This window comes from Typha latifolia, chromosome 6 (genome assembly GCF_019914945.1).
Source record: "Typha latifolia isolate L0001 chromosome 6, TyphaL0001v2, whole genome shotgun sequence".
In the NCBI taxonomy this organism is placed as follows: Eukaryota; Viridiplantae; Streptophyta; class Magnoliopsida; order Poales; family Typhaceae; genus Typha; species Typha latifolia.
The window spans coordinates 1,624,487-1,642,566 of NC_133091.1; the positions used below are offsets into that span (position 1 = coordinate 1,624,487).

Genomic DNA, 18,080 nt, shown 5'->3' on the forward strand with positions numbered 1-18,080 from the left:
TGCAAAGTTTGCTCCTCAAATTAGCAGCAATAGCTTTATGCCTTGAAGGCAATGCTATGTGGAGACAATTAATTTAAAAGACAAAAAAGATAAGGATCTTTATGGAATTTACTTTACTTTTGTGGTGTCTTGTCTAAAAGATGCCTATTCTGATATTCTCCAAGTTGCTTCAACACTATGGAAACTAACCTCCATGTACATCTATTATTACTAGGTTCAGTACAAATAATCATGAAAAATATATATATACGAACAAGATTTTTGGTGTAACCATAAAGATATATATGGTAATTAACCATTTAACAAGTTATTATAACTTACTGTGAGAAACTTCATATTATAACTGAGGAATAGTACTAATTTGAAGCTAAGATATAAAACATAAAAGATGAACGAATGAATTAGTGTCTTCGTAAAATCCTTGAAACCCGGAAACATGTCTGAAACAAGCTAATCCATCTTGTCTCTTGGGCTTATAATGATGACAGGAATGCTTTGTAAACTGTAACCAATCGAAAGACACCTACACTAGCTCACCATCATTGCACATTGGAAGACATAACCATTTGTCTCCCTCTTGATCCTATCAAGTGGGGACCAAATCACACTACAAACACTTGGGATTGCAGTCACTAGCAGTGGATGTAAACCCAAATGGAACTTCTTCAATGTGGGGTTATGAACACATGGACTTGCAAGCTTGAGCAATGGTGCTCGATAGCAACACACACGAGAGAGAACAGCACTGAGCTTGGCTATATCGCCTTCTGAGGAGACACACACATGAGAGTGAGTTAGCCTATTTTGTTTGCCTTCCAAACAAACCCATGTGAGCCCAACGACTTGGGTACGAGAAGAGTTAATGATCAAAGATTTTACCAAGTGCTTGTTGCATGCAATTTAATCTTTGATAACTATCTTGTGACTTTTACCTGCCCTCATGCCTGGATAAATATTTGCTACTGTTTCCATGTCACATGGTTTTAAGGTGGTGGCGAATGCCGTGGGCAAAAAGAGTACTAGTTTTCCTTCTCGGCAACCCAAAAATCTTGTCAAAATGACCTAATCCATCAAAGGGACCACTAAATCATTGGAGCAGAAGAGAAGAATGTAAGTTTTCCATGCACCATTTGATTACCATATCTACATGGATACAATACAATATCTTTAAGGCTATCTTGTGGAATGCACATGCAAGTTCTCAGATATGGATCAATTAATTTGGCACACAGATTCATAGACATTGCAAGTGCACTGTATAATTCATATATAGCAGATTAATTCTAGCTTTACTTGACATGTACCCAGCCAAAATAAGCAAGCTAATAATGCAACGAACTTCTAAGATATCTGCCGAAGATCATGCGAAGCATGTCAGCTTAAAAGTTAGGGCTAATCCAACGTACTTGCCAGAGTTCAAAATTGCAGAAAGTGACTTCCAAGTTGCATCCAAGCTAGGACCACTCTGGGAAGTCAACAGAAAGTGGAAACCCATCACTTTGTGATTGGGAGAGAAGTTACTCTTTGACATCTACGTCAGCGTAATATATATCCATTGCCACAAGGGTCAACGCACAGTGCTTGCTGATTCAGCTAGCAGTTGTAAAATGTCAACCAAACACCCACTGGCATAAAAAAAAATGTTGCATGCATGGCCAAAGTCAAGAAGATGAAGCAGTAAAGTCAACCATCAAATTAAGAATTCAGCTTAGTCTTTTTCAATCCGTTAAGCAAGAGCACTCTGCAATCCGAGCACGACTCTGATAATGGAAACTGTGTCATGTTATAGTTTGGGTGCTTCATCCACTAATAAGCAACAATTTATTAAATGGTAGTGCATTTAGCACATTATGACATCTAAGTCTTAAGCAATGAATTATAAGACAAATATTAGTACAGCCTATCAGAAAGAACAACAAACTTTAGTACTAACACCTGCAAGTTTTACATCATGAAGCACAAATTAAAGTTAGGTTGGAAGGCCATTCTTTATGAGGATCTAAAAATAAAAGTCTAGCAAAATTTGTTAAAAACATATTAAGTTTTATTTTTAATATCATTCAGACACTACCATAGGTATATAATTATTTTCTTAGAGGGCCATTACAGTATAGATAAGTTAAAATTAACTATAGATGTAAAATATTCTTAACATTCCTGAGTAAGCCTTTTAAGATTAAAGGCAAAAATAAAAAGTGAAGCCAGATTTTAATGTTGAATGAGGGGTATTTTAAAAATTAAAAATAATAATAAAATATTCATGCACAGCCCCCACTTACTATGGGTTGGGCCTGTAACGCTAATTTGGGCCGAAGCCTAATCCTTTATGAAGGAGTACGTACTGGCAACTGGCTTTAGGGTCGGGTCTTTTCGTCCTTTTCCATTTCCTCTTTCTTTTAGATTTGGTAGCAAATCCGAGCAATATCGAAATGATTCGATGTGTTTGGAAGGAGGTACTGATAAAAGTGGTAGCTCTATTGTTTCTTTTTTCTTGCTTGGTGCTTCATTTCTGCAATTTTAAGCAAAATAATACGTTTTCTTTGGTTAACGTTGATTATTAACTCGATGTTTTGTTTTACGAGCTCTTAATTTTCTACGAGTAATCTTCATGCAATTGAATCAGATGAAAATTAGATCGTATCATGTTGGATTTAAAGGTCTTTAACTTTACGAGTTCCCTTGGATGTAAAGGTCCTTATCAGATGATGATCAGTGAAAGTAATTCCCTTTCGGGCACTAGGAATTGTAGGAAATCGACTTGAAAAGCTGCAATAGGAAAAAGTCAATTAGGTTCATCACTTTTGTTTTGGGGCATTTGCCTCTCTTACTTGGTTTCATTTACCTTGTAATTAATTCTATGATAGTCAACTTGGGGATTTTGGAAACAACAGCAATGCACTGGAATTGTCTTTCCATTTGCATGTAAGTGGAAGAAAAGATAACAGAAGCTACCCAACCTACAGTCATTGGCTGCTTGATATATCCAGTTTCCCAAGACTTTCTCATGCTTTACTCGTCGAGGTAGAGGATCTTCCATCCATTAATGCTTACCAAATTTCATATTGTTTTCTTTAATTCTTTTAATTCTTCATGTACTAAAACATGCTTTTCCAAACTGGATCTTGAGAAAAGTTTCTCTTTGTTGGACTGGTAAAACAGTGGAACTTTAGGATCTTCTGCTTACAATTCATATTGCATCAAAGTTTCCCATGCACCTTTTGTTAGTCTTTTTTATAAGTTTTTTTCAAGCTGTACATCATACAAAAATTCAAATGCACATTGCTTGCTGCGCAGTTAATCTTTTCCAATGATTGGCATATATGGTGCTGCACAACAACCCTTATGGCGAGAGAGTAGCACCTTATATGAAGAGCTAAACAGAATTTAGTTCAGTTTTGTCAAGAACACATTAAAGGAGTGAATGGCTTCTGGCATATGCGATCCATAATGACAACGAAAGCCATTATGAGCTCGCAATCGGCTCCTGGCTGAACGACGAGGCTGAAGACATCATCTCCGAGTACCACTGATGTGCCGACCTTCTTTCTACATATACGTGCCACTTCCTTTCCTTCACTTCCTCGGACTTTGCAGCATCTTCTCCAGAAGCAGCCTTCGATTAGGAAGCTGGGCATCTGGGACTTGCTATCTGGGCTACCCATGAATACCTCTGCCTCGTCTGTGCTTTGGAGAATTGAGCACCTCCTCATTGAGAACACATGGGATCTGGACCTTTTGTTCCAGCCTTCTTCTCCTTTGTATCCATTCCATTGGTTATGCATGCTCAGGATCTGATAGGAGTTATAACTATTTAGTTAGGTGTAATTGTAATGATGTTCTTCATTATCATACACTCAACCAATTGTAATTACATGATTCTTGATAGTTGCAAACCTTTTATTGTTCTTCATATTATATTTTCCTTGTTCTTCTAAATTTGCTTGATTGGTCTTAACTGAATCTCATAGTGATTATCAAGTGGTATATATTTTGACGTCGTTCAGTTGTGGTTGCTAGTTCACGAGGGCCCTCTCTGAAAAAAAGAATCCAGGCTTTCCTTGGATTCCCAGATGTGGGACAAAATTATCCAAGGCCCTATTAAAAAGAATATAATTAGTATTCTTTTCGACATTCATCTCAACTTTTTCACCAAAGCAGGAGAGAGCTTTTTATAAATTCCATAAGCTTTGGCATCTACTTGGGTGGAGCTTTTATAAGGAATTGATACTAACAAAGTATTAGTCTTTTTAATCAATTCGTGCAGAAAGATGAACAGAAGTGCAAAAGAGCAAAAAGAGATCAACATGATCAATACTAAAACAAACTAAACAACAGGAATTAAATCTCCATTTGCTACCTGAGGCCTTAGAGCCAGGAGTGCCCTCCCATCTCCATCCATCAGCAGGACCTCTGCTGTGAAACACCTATTCCTCCTCGAGTAGTTATCCACCCGGAAAGCTAATCCACCACTGCTGTCATAAACCGAGAACCCATCCATCCCATGGAATGCCATGCTCGACTTCTTCCACACTGTATACACCGAGGGTTCATCACTCTTCCTACTCAACTCTATGGCATGACTACTCTCTGTAGGATGAATTCTACACATCTTCGAAAGAGAGAGGAACAGAGAGAGAGAGAGAGAGAACCAAGGAGGGAAGGAAGACGAGGATTTAATTACAACTAGCTTAGCGATGGTGTTAGAAACTACAAGGTTGGTTGTCTATTTTATGGCGTTGGATTCTAAGAATATTAATTGGTTTCGTGATCTGTGAATGGAATTGTTACGTGGGATTCGAACTTTATGATGCCATGTCTTAGTCGGACTTGTGACATGGGATTAGAATAAAGAGTAGAAGAAGGAGAGACTTAAGTTGTATATACTTGGCCAAAAGCGAAAGGGAATCATATTTAGTGGTCCTTTTTCCTTTATTAATTTTTTTATTAGTTTCAAGGTCCTATATACTATTAAGAGCCATGTTTAGTTAGACAGTGTGAGGTCAGTGGTCTAGGAAGGTAAAGGAGGTGACAATCTAATAGTCGAAGTTAATCTTTATGAGAGGATAAAGATTTCTTCCGATGAAAGTAATTGATACTGACACTTGAGACAATTCTACATAACACCCTATATCTCGACTATATCACAACTACGATCTCATATATATATATATATTCAAAAATATATTAAGTCACACTATATCGTCTCATAGACAAGTATAATTTAATCTATCAACATGTTAACTTAGCTATAGAACTAAATCGAAACTCCTAAACAATCAAAAAATAAATCGAAACACTAATTTCCAGCATAATATAATTAAAGTTTACATATCTAACAATAAATTATTTCCTACAAATATTTAGTAAAACATATAGCTTAATTTTTAAATATGTAAAAAGATAATGAGAAAAAAAAATATTTAGAATATAGGAATAATTACACGTCACTCTTTTTCACATACACTCAACCACCAAACATTTTTATAATATATATGTCCCATAAACTATTAAAGATATCTTATTCATATGACATCATAGATAGAAAAACTAAAAGGATCAAAATATCTAAGAATATTTTAGTAAACTAAGATTTCTCTTTTATTTTATTCTAAATATTATGGTAAATATGTCATACAGTTGCTCACGTAACTTACATGAAAATTTATAGATGAAAATGATAACAAAAATCTAATAGAAAAGATATTTGAGATATTTTTAATAATTATAAAGTTCTACATATTATAAAAAAGTTTAATGGTATGTGAAAAAAAAATGTGATATGTACTTAATGCTATAATATAGTCAAAATATTGGGTGTTATCCATAACTTTCTGTTCTAACTTAAGTTAAGCTGTTATAATATTGCTAGACATGCTCTACGTAATCACTATAATAAAGCTTAGACCGCTTGAAAGTTGAAACCTAAATAAATAAATAAATAAATAACAGCCTGGACATGGTTTTTGCCAGCAAAGAATATACTCCGGCGTTTGTCCCACGGAAGGAAACGGAGCAGATCGTCTCCACCTACGACTGCAGTAATTTCCTGCAACCGAGAAACCTGGTAGCCTCTCACAGTCTACACTTGATGCCAAAAGAACCATTTTATAGAATAAAAGAAATTGCGCATAAAGCACAGTTGATAATTGCATATAATTCATTAAGATTAATTTTAGAATAAAAGGAATGTTTTTATTTTAAAAAAAAAACTTATGTTATGGACTTTTTATTTTTTATTTTTCGAATTCTACTTTATTGTTTTGTTTTTCTAGGGAAAACTTTGCACTTTACAAGAGATATTTATTTGACACTCTACACCCAAAAATTATATCAGGAATCAAGTAAATATACTTATGAAATTAATAAGATATCATAGTTGAGAGAATAGTTTGAATATATACCTATGGATATAGGACTTAAATTACAAATATAAATATTAGAAAAAAAAAATTATATGATTGTTCAGAGTAGAGGGTTTCTTTCTTCTTTTTAACAGATTTTCTTAGAATAAACTAGAGATTCATGACCTTAGGTCAGACTAATTAGAATCTAGATCTAGACTCTAGAGTGTAGGAAGAATGTCCACTAAAGAGATGACTCTCAAAAAAACAAATGTCAGCTAAAAAGATGGTTAATGAATAATTAAAATGCCATTCCAAAAGAAAGACCTTTCTGAGTGACTCCTCTCTTTGTATTCACTGGAAAAGCAGTCAAGAGTCCCAAGTAGTTCCATGGATCATATTAGAATCTAAAGATAGAGTCTAAGAAGAATGATTATGTATAAGACAAAGCAAGAGAGCAAGTTAACTAATGTAATGACATTACTTAAGACAAAAACATTAGGTGGCACCCATCATCTTATCTAGTATCTAGTCTTCTAAATCTCTTCCTTTGGATTGCTAGGAAATTCTCTATGAAGGAGAAGGCAATATGACAACAAATTGGGTAAGATATGACATTAAGAGATTATTACATGGCATTGAGTCATGCTCCACTACTAAGACTTTGTTATTTGAAGTTATGTTCTGGAACGAGGAAAGGATGAAAGATGACGAAGCCTGCAAGAGACCAACCTATTGATGACAAGATTAGGTTGGAATTTATATCCATTAGTGATCCTTTTGATTCTTTTCCAACTTAGATCCTGATCATCTAAACCAACTTATGAGGAGTTTATAATAGGCATAGTTTTATGTGGTACTAGATGAAAGCATATAGAATATTAACACCTGAGAAAGCTTGCAGACCAATAGTGGGTGACTCCCAGTGACATATTTCAAAAACCTTGGGATCTCTCACATACTTTCAATTTTGATTAAATCTCAATACAGTTGCTATCAGGAACTCATGAACTTTGTGGCTGATCTAGTATTGATTTTTCTTGCTTGTTCATAGTTAAAAGTTGAACCTTTGCCTTTTTAGCTCTCATTAATTTGTCATCCTGGTTTAGAGTTTATGCACTACATCTAATGGTGGCCCAAATGCCAATAGACAAATTGTTGGAAATCAGATAGGAGTAAGTCTGAGTGTACTTGAGTTCATGGCTCATTGGACTTGTGTGATTATAAATAGACAGAAGAATTAAACTTGTATTCTAAATATCCAGCTTTGGGCTAGATCAAATTTGGGCTTTTTTTTTTTTTTTTCTTTCAAAATTTGAGAATAAACTCTACTAAATACTAGTCGTGTTGTCCTTAAAATCCATTACAGTAGTAATTTACACATTGTTATGGATCTTTGGAACTCTATCCTTGGCCTTGGAATTGATGGATTTTAATCCATCTAATACTTTTAGAAAGCTCTTTATGTCATTCACAAGAATTAATCATCAACTAACAGCTTATACTTGAAGATATCTTTTTCGCTGTAATTAGTTAACATGTCAATCCGGAAGGTTTAATGTTCCATCTTGTGAATTAGGTTGGTTGTCGAATTTAGTCTGAGATGGCTACTTGGACATAGTTAGAGAAAGATATAGGAAGTACTATTCTGTTTATAAAGGGCAAAGTTCTTCTCTTTAGTACTGCATAATTGAAGTTAAAAATCCCATTATAATTGTAAACATATCTGCATACCCGAAAAGTACTCTTCTGTTTCATAATGTGCAAATTTCTGATTTATTACTAGAAATTTGGATACTCTAATTATTGAATTTTATGCAGCTAAACAGATGTACTTTGATCACCTCAAAGGATATAGGGGAAAGAAAAAAAAAGAATCATTTCTTGGTCTCGAAGATTTCACATAATCCTAGAATTGATACACTACAGCTAGATAGGAAATTGCTTTCCTATTTTAATGCTACTATGGCCAATAAGAAGCTTCCCAATTGTGCTAATCAGCACCCTCAAAGTGGCAAATTAATATAAATTTTAGGCCAAATTAAATTTCACCACTGGTGTTATATTTTAACCTCTGTGGTCCAAAATACAGCAGTACAAGTGATTAAACTATTTTTATTATTATTAAATCAGACTGTATTTCTATGAGAGTAATGAAATCTTTTAACTAAGTTAAAATAGGACCACAAGGATAAAATATAATTTGCCCAATTTTTATTGTGATCGTCTCACTGTGATGTTGTTTTCCTTTTAATTAAATTTTCATGGATTTGGTGGCCTAAAGAGGACCATTTCATCACCACGCTTGTCATCTCTCTCTCTCTCTCTCTCTCTCTCTCTCTCTCTCTCTCTCTCTCTCTCGACTGGTCATGGAGTCCAGACTCCAAAATTAAATGTATTTGCTTCCCCTGGACAAATATGAACCACTCATGAACACATCTCCTTCGCAGTGCACTCAAGAAAAATCCAACCAAATAACTAAGCCAACAAATATACCAACAACAAAGCTTATAACATATTTACCCACACAAATAAATCTTGAATTTAATCAATCCATCCTTAACAAATATGAACTTTTCCAACATGCATGTATCTAGCTACTCTTTGTTTCTTTCTTTCTGAGTGTAACTTACCCGTTAGCACCCTGAGGAAGGAGAGAGTTATTGGCAGGCGGTGCAGTTGCAGGTCTTGGGCACAAAACTGCAGACCCCGAAGGGCTTGTCTGGAAGATTGCAATCTATGCCAAAGCAGCAGGAGGTTGATATGCAATTGGAAGGGTCGTTGGCTGCGCAGCACTTGCACCCGAGACACAGCTGGAATGGATCGAAGGCGGCGGCGGTCATATGCCACTGCTCGTCGACCGGCCCGACCGGCAGGTATTCGATTGTCGCATGCCGCTCGTCGCCGGCGGCGCCTACTGCAACCAAAAGAATTCATGAATTGCTCCTCAAGTATACATATACATATGCATATACATATAGTTTATTGAGAGATTGTCGTAGAGTGGAAGGTATTACCTTTGTTGGAGAGGGTGGTGAAGAGGAGAGCGAGTGTTAGGATATGGTGGATTGTTTTCTTGCCCATGGTAGAAGTCTTAGGGAGAGAAGGTATGTGAGTATGTTCGTTTGGAAGGAATAATTTGGGCAAATTAAGGAAGATGCAACAGTGATCTTTTCTAGGGAGAGGAAGAGGACCTGCAAACAAAATGACAAGATTGCCACTTAGGGAGATCTTGTTGTGACTTGTGATGAGTGAACAAGAATGCACTTCGTTCGTTACCTCATGCAAGAGAGAGAATTTTATAATTAATTTACAGTTGATATCTAAAGAAATCATGCCGATTAATATTCATTTGTCTTTGTTCTTGGTATTCAATCTGCGTTAGAATTTTTATATATGGAAAATATATATCTAGGCGAATTTATAAGGTGAAATTTGATGCTACCTACTACTGACTTTAATGGATATCTTAACATCATATCTTGGGCAATCTCAGGCCTTTTCACATTGAAGGTCAAAATTTTCAGCACAACTTCCAAAGGTGCACTCACAAGTCAAAATTTGGTAGAAGAGCATAAACAGCCTTCTCAAAGTTTTTATTTTATTTTTTATTTTTTATTTTTGAGCATTTTCTCAAAGTTAGTGACGAGATGCTGGACGTTAGAATTTCTGGTTTGCATTTCTTATTAATCCTCTGTATGCTCCTTGATATCTCCAAATACATTAATAAAGCTTAGGAGGTTCCTTGGTGTACACCAGAACTCTATATAATAACTATGACATTGAAGAGCATGATAAATCCATATAATTTTCCTAATTAAACACCATTCCACCTCACTGTAATCTATGCCATTTTGGGCCACTGCCACGTATAATCCAAGACAGAGACAACCACAATCTTTACATGCTTAGATGTCAGGAAATTTTTAACGGAAAGAGAGATTAAAAAAAGAAAAACTGAGTATGTGGAAGCCATGGAGATGACAAGGAAAGAAGACAAATGAGTTCAGCCTGATCAGGAGGCAATTGCAACCATGACTCTAGAAGTGCGTGCCAGCCAAGAAACATCCCAATTCAAAAGGATAGGAGCAAAAAAAAAATTCGGACTCTTATCCAGGTCAAAAGTGGTATATATATAAATATTTTTGCCTTTAATTTGGCCAAGGAGATTGAGGATGATTGCTATCTATATGTTATGTGTTTACACCATCATATTATAGATAAGATTCTAATGCCCTCAAGTCCAATGGGTTGGCATTATGTGTACATGGTTGGCTTGGAAAAGGACCATCCAAGATACCTCCATAATTTGATAGCTCTACTTATCTGGAAACAAATAATTGACCCTATTGAAAGGTGCTTCCTCTTGTCAAAGAAGTTGGAAGTTTTAAAGGGTTGCCTAATACCCATGTCTAAGAAGACATGCTTTCAGTCTCTGTAATTTAGTAGCATATATGTTAAGAGCTGCTCTATCTTCTCCTTCTAATGAGAGCTTGGAATCAATGGCTTTGGTGAAACTGATGAAGAATAAGAATGAAAAGGAAAAAACAAATGCTATAGTAGTTTCAATTTGTACTAAATATATAAAGGTGAAAAAAAAAGAGTGATATATCAACCATTAAATTTTGCAACAATGAAACAGTAGCGGAAAGTTCATTATATGACCTGAATAATGGAAGAGAAAGCATGGAAAAGATATGTGCAAGTTGTATAGCAACATGGTAGCTTCTAATTTAGCATTAGGTGAAGCACTTAATGCTAAAAGGTAGGATATAACATTCGTAGGAAAATTCAACTCCACTCAGGATAATTTATCATCATTCCTAGAGCTCACTGTAAGAGAAATTATAATGAAGAACTAATTGCAGCAATGAGAGTTATAGAATTGAAACCTAGGGCTGTGAGGACCCAGATTTCCTGAGGATCAAAGAGCAAGTATGTCTAGTAAGACTAGAATCATATGCACTTCATGTTTGAGATGTCTTACGCTTAGTTTATTGTACCAAAAACAAAGGCAAAGCTATTGAGGTCAGTGGTAATATCAAAACATCAATTGCCGAACAGCTGACTTGATCATTCTCTGTTCTCACAATTATCTCGAGAATGTAGAAAACAAGAAAGAAACAGCATAAAAAAGAAAAGTGCACTTCATATCATATCGGAGAAATTGAAATATAATTGCTTGCCAGGAAAAAGAGAAATTTGGTCCCACTTGCTTCCATTTTAAGATAAAACCCAGCCTTTTTGGCGAGGTTGCCTCAGTCAAGATACATAGGATCGTTATGAAAAATAAAAGACCCTAAAACAGCATGTGGATCAGATTTACATCAAAGAGTAGGGGGACGAACAAAAACCCACACAGGTGCACACACAGACACATAAGAACAACTAGATTCTCCATATACAACTGAAACCTATTCCAGATAGTAGAGCAGAAAACTCACCTCACCCTGCATGCTGGGACAGCTGGGGAACATTTTGGACTTGGAATTGCTCTACAGTTGACACCATTTCCAGTGAGTCTGCGATGCATCCTGTAGTCAGGCAGTCCACCGGTAGGGAGGGTCAGCACAGAGCCCTCGCTTCCGCCGCTCCCTTGTAGGGGCTCGAGAGTCTCCACCACATCACTCATAAGGGGCCTCGCCTTTGGATTTTGGCTCAAACAATAGAATGCCAGACTGCAGGCTTTTTGTGCAGCTCTAACTGAGTACTGATCTTCCAACCTGGGGTCGATAATCTGCAGCAGCTTTCTCTTGTCATTGAGCTTGGGACGAGCCCAATCAACCAAGCTCTGCTCCTTGCTGGGGCGTGTCTTGTCCACAGACCGTCGGCCTGTCAAGAGTTCGAGAAGGACAACCCCAAAGCTATAGACATCACTTCTGGCTGTCAAGTGACCTGCTCATGAAATGAAATAGTTCAGAACCAGTAGAAAATGGGAGCAGATATATAGTGTATGACCATTTAACCTACAAGGAAGAAAAGGAAAAATCAGCAAGCATATGAGAAATCACAATTGATCGTTCAACACCCTACCAGGAATGTCAAACAAAAAGTTATATTATAATTTGGCCAGATTTCTATGCCAGCTCCTTCAGCTCAGTCCAGAGTACTCATATTGATAGGACAGCAAATCTAGGGAAATTGTAGTCAGGCTTGCACCCTCAAGAATTCATTTTTAGGGATTAAAATGATTCAACATTATAGACATAACACATTCCAGTGGTAACATAGCCAAAGTATCAGAGTAACAATGAAAAGATCATAAAGTAATTTTACAATGATGAGAATCATACCAGTCATTACATACTCAGGTGCAGCATACCCATAGGTGCCCATCACCCGTGTTGACACATGGGTCTCATCACCTTGTGGTCCAGCTTTTGCAAGGCCAAAATCAGATAATTTAGCTGTAAAATCCTGCAAAGATATGGAAAAGAAGCAGTAAACCATGTCAAAGTCCACTCAGAATTACAATGAACAGCACAACAGGAATGAAGAATGGAATCAAAAGGACTGCTACTTAACAGAGTCCAACAAAATATTTGAGGTCTTGAAATCTCGGTAGATAACAGGTCTTTCTGCATTGTGAAGAAAAGCTAGCCCTTTGGCAGCACCCAGTGCTATTGACATTCTAGTTGCCCAAGATAATGGAGCAGCTGTCTCTGAGAATATGAAGCAAGAAAAATCAGGTTCAGCAATGTAGTTCTCCCGTAATAAATCAGTGGTCATGTGTAGTACTGTAGTGTATATAAAAGACATAACACCTGCAATCACAATACAGTTGATGAAGTTCTCTAATACATGTATGCGATCTCTTGTATGACAAATTAGGCACTTCAGACATGCTTTAATGTCATATATATATATGATTAGTTAGTCAGCTAGTGGCACCTGATGTCTGTAGCATAATAACTCTTCAGCACTTGAATTCAAACATTTTCTGTTCTTCAGAAAAAGAAAGCTTCAGGCGTATGCATATTACCTTGTATGACTAAATCACAGTTGATTTGCAGCAAACACTTTTACGAGTAAATATTCTGTGCATGTATATTACCTAGTTGCTACTTTGCAACATGTATATTACCTTGTCTGGACATATCTTGCATGCATGTATATTTCCTTGTCTGGATATATCTTCCATGCATGTATATTACATAGTTGCCATTCTGCATGGACAGTCTCAAGAAATTGTATAACCACTATCACAAAGGTTTCCACACTAGTATATATTGTAACTTTGGCAAGTGTATGATGATTGAACCCCCATCAGTTAATGATGCATCTAACAGGTGAATATACAACTAATAGCTCTCATAGCATTTAGAAGTATTACTCCAAACCAAAATTTGTCAGGCTGGTTAAGCAACTCCAACATTTATCCACAAGATCTATCCCCAAGAAAGCCATTTCAAGCTAAATTCTTTAAGGGTGGAATAAGACAGGAGCAGTCAAGCTCAAGAAATGATAGTAGACACACACGAGCAACTATAACTGCAGACATATTTATGGCCATGGATCTGACGACAACCATTGAACTAGTAAAACTTTGCACAACTATAAAAAAAATGCATGAGCAAGCAAAAGAATCAGTTGCAAGATACAAGCTCCTGGCATGTTAGTGTCAACTAAACTGTGGGAGATTGTAAAGGACGACACAGAAATCATTTAACACAAGGGGTGCAGTCTTTATCTATTCTCAAAATTTGTAATACCATCTCCAATATTAGCAGATGTAACTTCTAAGTATACTATAGATTTGGCGAAGAACATAAACAAAATTGACATGTCTAAGAGTTGCAGAGTATCTTAACAGCTTTAAGGAAACTCCTTCAAAACGCTACTTCTGAAGAAGTTCAATCTCCAAAATGCCAGGAGATTATAAGTTTCATATTCTAATGCATATAACTCATGCTCGCACACATGAGTGAAAGGGCATTGGAACAGCAGGAAAAAAGAAGAATGTCCACATTTTTACATATGAATACCATCAAACAAGGAAACCAGATACTTTCATAGAGAAGAAAATGATAGAACCATTACTTCGGAATAAGTGGTTTTCAAGACTTCCCCGGTACATAAATTCATAGACAAGTAGCCTGTGATCATCCTCGCAGCAGTATCCAATCAATTTTACTAGATTAGGATGCCTTAGTTGTCCCAAAAAATTCACCTCCGTCTGTTAAAACAAAAAAAGTCAACCTTGATCTCAAAAGGATAAATTACAAAGATACTCCTACAGGTGGGACTTCGTCAAACTAAGTAGAAAACATGTTCAAAAGATAAATCACTTTAATGTGGCCAAAGAGAAAACTGGTTTAGATGAATATTGTGAAGAAGAATTACTTGAGTTGCATATTTAGCTTCACTGAAAATCTAGAATGACATTTATAGTAGTCAAAGCCATCCAGAGGTTTTCTATAACTCTAGAGAATGACTTACTGTCTCTTCACTGGATGAAAATTTAATGTGAGCCAACAAAGAAGACAAAGTCAACTAATGTGCAGAATTTGTCGGCTATTGCCCATGTGAGAATATGTCAAACAAGCTTGACCATGGAGCTCCTATATAGAATCTTATTTCTCCATAAAAGGCATAGAGTTAGATGAACGACCGCCAACTTACAAGCCATTCACGGTGTCCCTGATGACCATCCTTGTTGAGTACTTTGACAGCGACAGGAAGTGATTTGAGGCCAACCCTCACATTCTCATCTATGTATCCCTTGTAGACAGTGCCAAAGCCGCCTTCACCAAGGACATAATCAGGGCGAAAGCTCTTTGTAATTGTCTCGAGCTCGAATAATGTGAAGGCAATCACATTGGTGTATATTGCAATGTTTCGTGAATCTTCAATATTTCTAGGTGTAGAAGGATCACTCATGTCTGAGAAGGTGCGAGTATGCTTCTTCTCCGGAAGACCATTTTTGGCAGGAAGTTGGAACATTTGGAGCTGCTGAACTGCAGACAGGAAATATCAAGGACAATTTACTCGCTTTAACCAAATCCACAGTTTGCATACATATAAATTTCAAAAGTCTACTAAGATCGCATAAGAATACAACTGCTGAAATGGAAGTAATCTAAAAGAAAAAAAGAGAAAAAAAAAAAGAGCAACAAAAGAAAGGAGGAACTGTAAAGCTGAATGATTTGGGCACATGCAGAAGTTAACAGATAAAAGTATGGCTTTAATGTTACTTTGACGAAACAATGATTTTATCTTCACATAATTAAGAGTTTAGCATGTTAGAAACAAGTAGCTTTTAAGTATATCAAGGAATCAAGCTGAGAAGATCGATTGGCAAATTAGATCTGTTGAAGAGTTGCATGCAGGTGATTATTCACGGAATACAACATTGACTATGTAAATCCGAATTCCAGTACCTTTCCAATCCAATCCCAGCCCCAAAAGGAATATGTCTGTAAAATAGGCACTTTTAAAATTACTTAAAATTATACATATATAATGTCTTCCCCGCAATCTGAGAACCAAGAAAATAAGAAGCCAGACCGAGTGAAATTAAAGAGAAATAAAGCTATATTAAGAACCAGGAAAGAGCAAAAGAAAGCGAACCAGCCACATTGCAACAATGCAATAAAGGGGACCGATACCAAATCAAGAAGACATCCCCACAGAAAAAAAAAATCAAATTTTGGAGAAAACCCATCTCACAAAATGAAATTTTTAGCGAAACCCATCAATCTCTTGGGACAAAAATACAAACGATTCGAAGAACAACCCAAAACCAACCAGGAGAAAGAAGGGAACTTGAAATCAGGATCGCAAATGCATCACCACAGACCTTGCGCGTGAGCAGCGACGACGGCATTCTCCTCTCTGGTTCCGCAGTTGCCCATCTTTCACCCTCTCTCTCATTCTTCGGCACCACCCAAACCTCTCTTCCCTTCTCCTTGGCGCAACTCTACCCCGATGCTTAGCTTCATTCGGGTCCCGAAAGCTCAGCTTGAGGAAGGAAGAAAGACCAGTTACAGATGAGATGAGGGAGAGCGAGAAGGTAAAGGGTAGAGAGAGAGAGAGAGAGAAGAGGAGTTTACAAGAAGTGGTAAGAAGCAGTTTACCTTTCTCTTTTGGTTGGCTTTCTTTTTACCGCCTCCTCCACCACGATCTCCACCACCTCCCAAAGATTCCCCTGCTGCTCTTTAATTAAGGGACAAGGAATTCCCCTTGTGAGCGTGATCTATGTGACCAACGCTGGAGGTGGGGAAGGTGTGTATGAGAAGAGAGAGAGAGAGAGAGAGAGAGAGAGAGAGAGAGAGTTCTTGGGAGTTGGGAAAAAAACAATGGATGAAATTTACTAAAACACCCTTAATTTATACGTTTTTAAAATGAGGCATTTAATCCATTTATTATTGAAGCATACGAGATTTGATAACAAAATTATCAGTGAGCCTTCCTCTCTCTATTTATTGATATAAATTTCGGCAGGAGATACTTCTATTATTGATCGCCTGGCAAACGTCATGGTATCTGTTTCATTTAACCAGATTTAATAAGAATAATTTAATCATAATTTTTGGGGAGTGATTAACAAAAGTTTAACTTATGCGTGCCCTTTTTGTTTTAAGAAAAAAAAAGAAGCTTATGAATGAATTAAAAGATAAAACGATAGATCCAGAAGTTTTTTTTTTTTTTTAAAATGAATACTTGTACTATTTAAGTACGGATTTAACCACTCTTTCACAAAAAAAAAATAAAAGTACGGATTTAACTAGGAAATGTCCTTCCAAACAACCTGAAGGAAAAATCCAAATTTTGAGTCGCATGGGGTGTCTTGGGAGTAGCACGTAGAGTTATTGAGTAAAGCTCAAATGTATTTGTCTGATTAGATCATGAGCAACCCATAAATTACTTCTTACTTATTTCCGGGATTTTATTCTTTCCTTATTGATCCTTAATAACGAACAATTTGGGCTTCACTCTGTATTTAATCAGCATTATTCTCAACAATGCGTGTTGCTAGGATGAGTTAATTTTTCCAGTTTTTAGGGAGGATAGTAGACAAGAAAATGGATTAATTTACTTCTTGGTTGCCTTTTTATCTTTTTATTTTTATTTTTTAGAGTTCTCCATCAATATAAGATGAAGCCAAACAAGAGAAACATATATATATATATATATATATATTGAAAGTGAAAGGCAGCGATTGAATGAAGTAGACAAGTAAAGGAAGTCAAAGAAATCATGCATCATCGCATCATACACAGTTTTTTTTTTCTTTTTTCTTGTAAAAAAAAATCATTCTCTCTGACAAGAAATCATAGACAGCATCTTAGATCTCCTGAGTAGACCTTCACCTCCTCATCCATTTAGCTTCTTACAACACATGCTTTTAATTTCGCACGAGCAACCCACACGTGCAGCATAATTTCAACTCATATAAAAATATCCTAAAATTTTTAGAACAAATATGTGAATTTCCAAACATTTTTCTTAAATAATATTAATAATAATAAAGGTATCTAAATTATCATTAAAGAGCCTGGTTGGTGTACTTGAACACCTTTTATTACTACATAGTATTTAAACATTGGAGACTCCGCATAGGTAGGCCTCGCAAGTGGGCCTTGAAGTGGGCCTTAAAGACAGCTACCCAGTTCAAAAGGGCTCGTGGGAGCATGTGGTGGAGGAAAAGGATGGACAAAGGCTACCACTGATCGATCCTATTAAAAGATTTGGAGGAGATATCTTTCTTTATTTTTCTCATTATCTTTTACAACTCTT

The 18,080-nt window shown here is 36.3% G+C and overlaps 2 protein-coding genes across 8 annotated transcripts; both read right to left on the reverse strand.

Annotated features, from left to right (window-relative positions):
• Positions 1-3,283: 3,283 nt before the first annotated feature.
• On the reverse strand, positions 3,284-5,213 carry LOC140790931 (protein LURP-one-related 5-like). The gene is made up of 2 exons (XM_073141247.1): positions 4,358-5,213; positions 3,284-3,791 (listed from the first exon to the last, which is right to left on the reverse strand). Exons 1-2 carry the CDS (start codon positions 4,607-4,609, stop codon positions 3,399-3,401), a joined length of 645 nt encoding a protein of 214 aa, XP_072997348.1. The 5' UTR covers positions 4,610-5,213; the 3' UTR covers positions 3,284-3,398.
• Positions 5,214-11,534: 6,321 nt separating this feature from the next.
• Positions 11,535-16,675, reverse strand: LOC140791050 (probable serine/threonine-protein kinase PBL8). Of its 7 annotated transcripts, none has more exons than XM_073141419.1 (7): positions 16,418-16,675; positions 16,141-16,301; positions 14,964-15,298; positions 14,382-14,517; positions 12,867-13,003; positions 12,635-12,758; positions 11,535-12,236 (listed from the first exon to the last, which is right to left on the reverse strand). In XM_073141419.1, the coding sequence occupies exons 2-7, from the start codon at positions 16,193-16,195 to the stop codon at positions 11,782-11,784; spliced, it is 1,242 nt and encodes a 413-aa protein (XP_072997520.1). In that variant the 5' UTR covers positions 16,196-16,301; positions 16,418-16,675; the 3' UTR covers positions 11,535-11,781. The 7 variants fall into 7 exon arrangements, with proteins under 7 accessions (XP_072997520.1, XP_072997516.1, XP_072997524.1 ...); XM_073141415.1 differs by having other exon boundaries at positions 12,867-13,105; positions 16,418-16,627; XM_073141423.1 differs by having other exon boundaries at positions 14,964-15,293; positions 16,418-16,573.
• Positions 16,676-18,080: the final 1,405 nt, after the last annotated feature.

Coding starts and splice junctions, on each gene's coding strand:
- LOC140790931 (XM_073141247.1), bottom strand. CDS start 4,609: ATGTGTAGAATTCATCCTACAGAGAGTAGTCATGCCATAGAGTTGAGT. Junction 3,792..4,357: donor TCCTGGCTCTAAGGCCTCAG/GTAGCAAATGGA, acceptor AACTCCTATCAG/ATCCTGAGCATGCATAACCA.
- LOC140791050 (XM_073141415.1), bottom strand. CDS start 16,195: ATGGGCAACTGCGGAACCAGAGAGGAGAATGCCGTCGTCGCTGCTCAC. Junction 15,299..16,140: donor CGTCGCTGCTCACGCGCAAG/GTCTGTGGTGAT, acceptor TCCTGTCTGCAG/TTCAGCAGCTCCAAATGTTC. Junction 14,518..14,963: donor AGGGACACCGTGAATGGCTT/GTAAGTTGGCGG, acceptor TTGTTTTAACAG/ACGGAGGTGAATTTTTTGGG.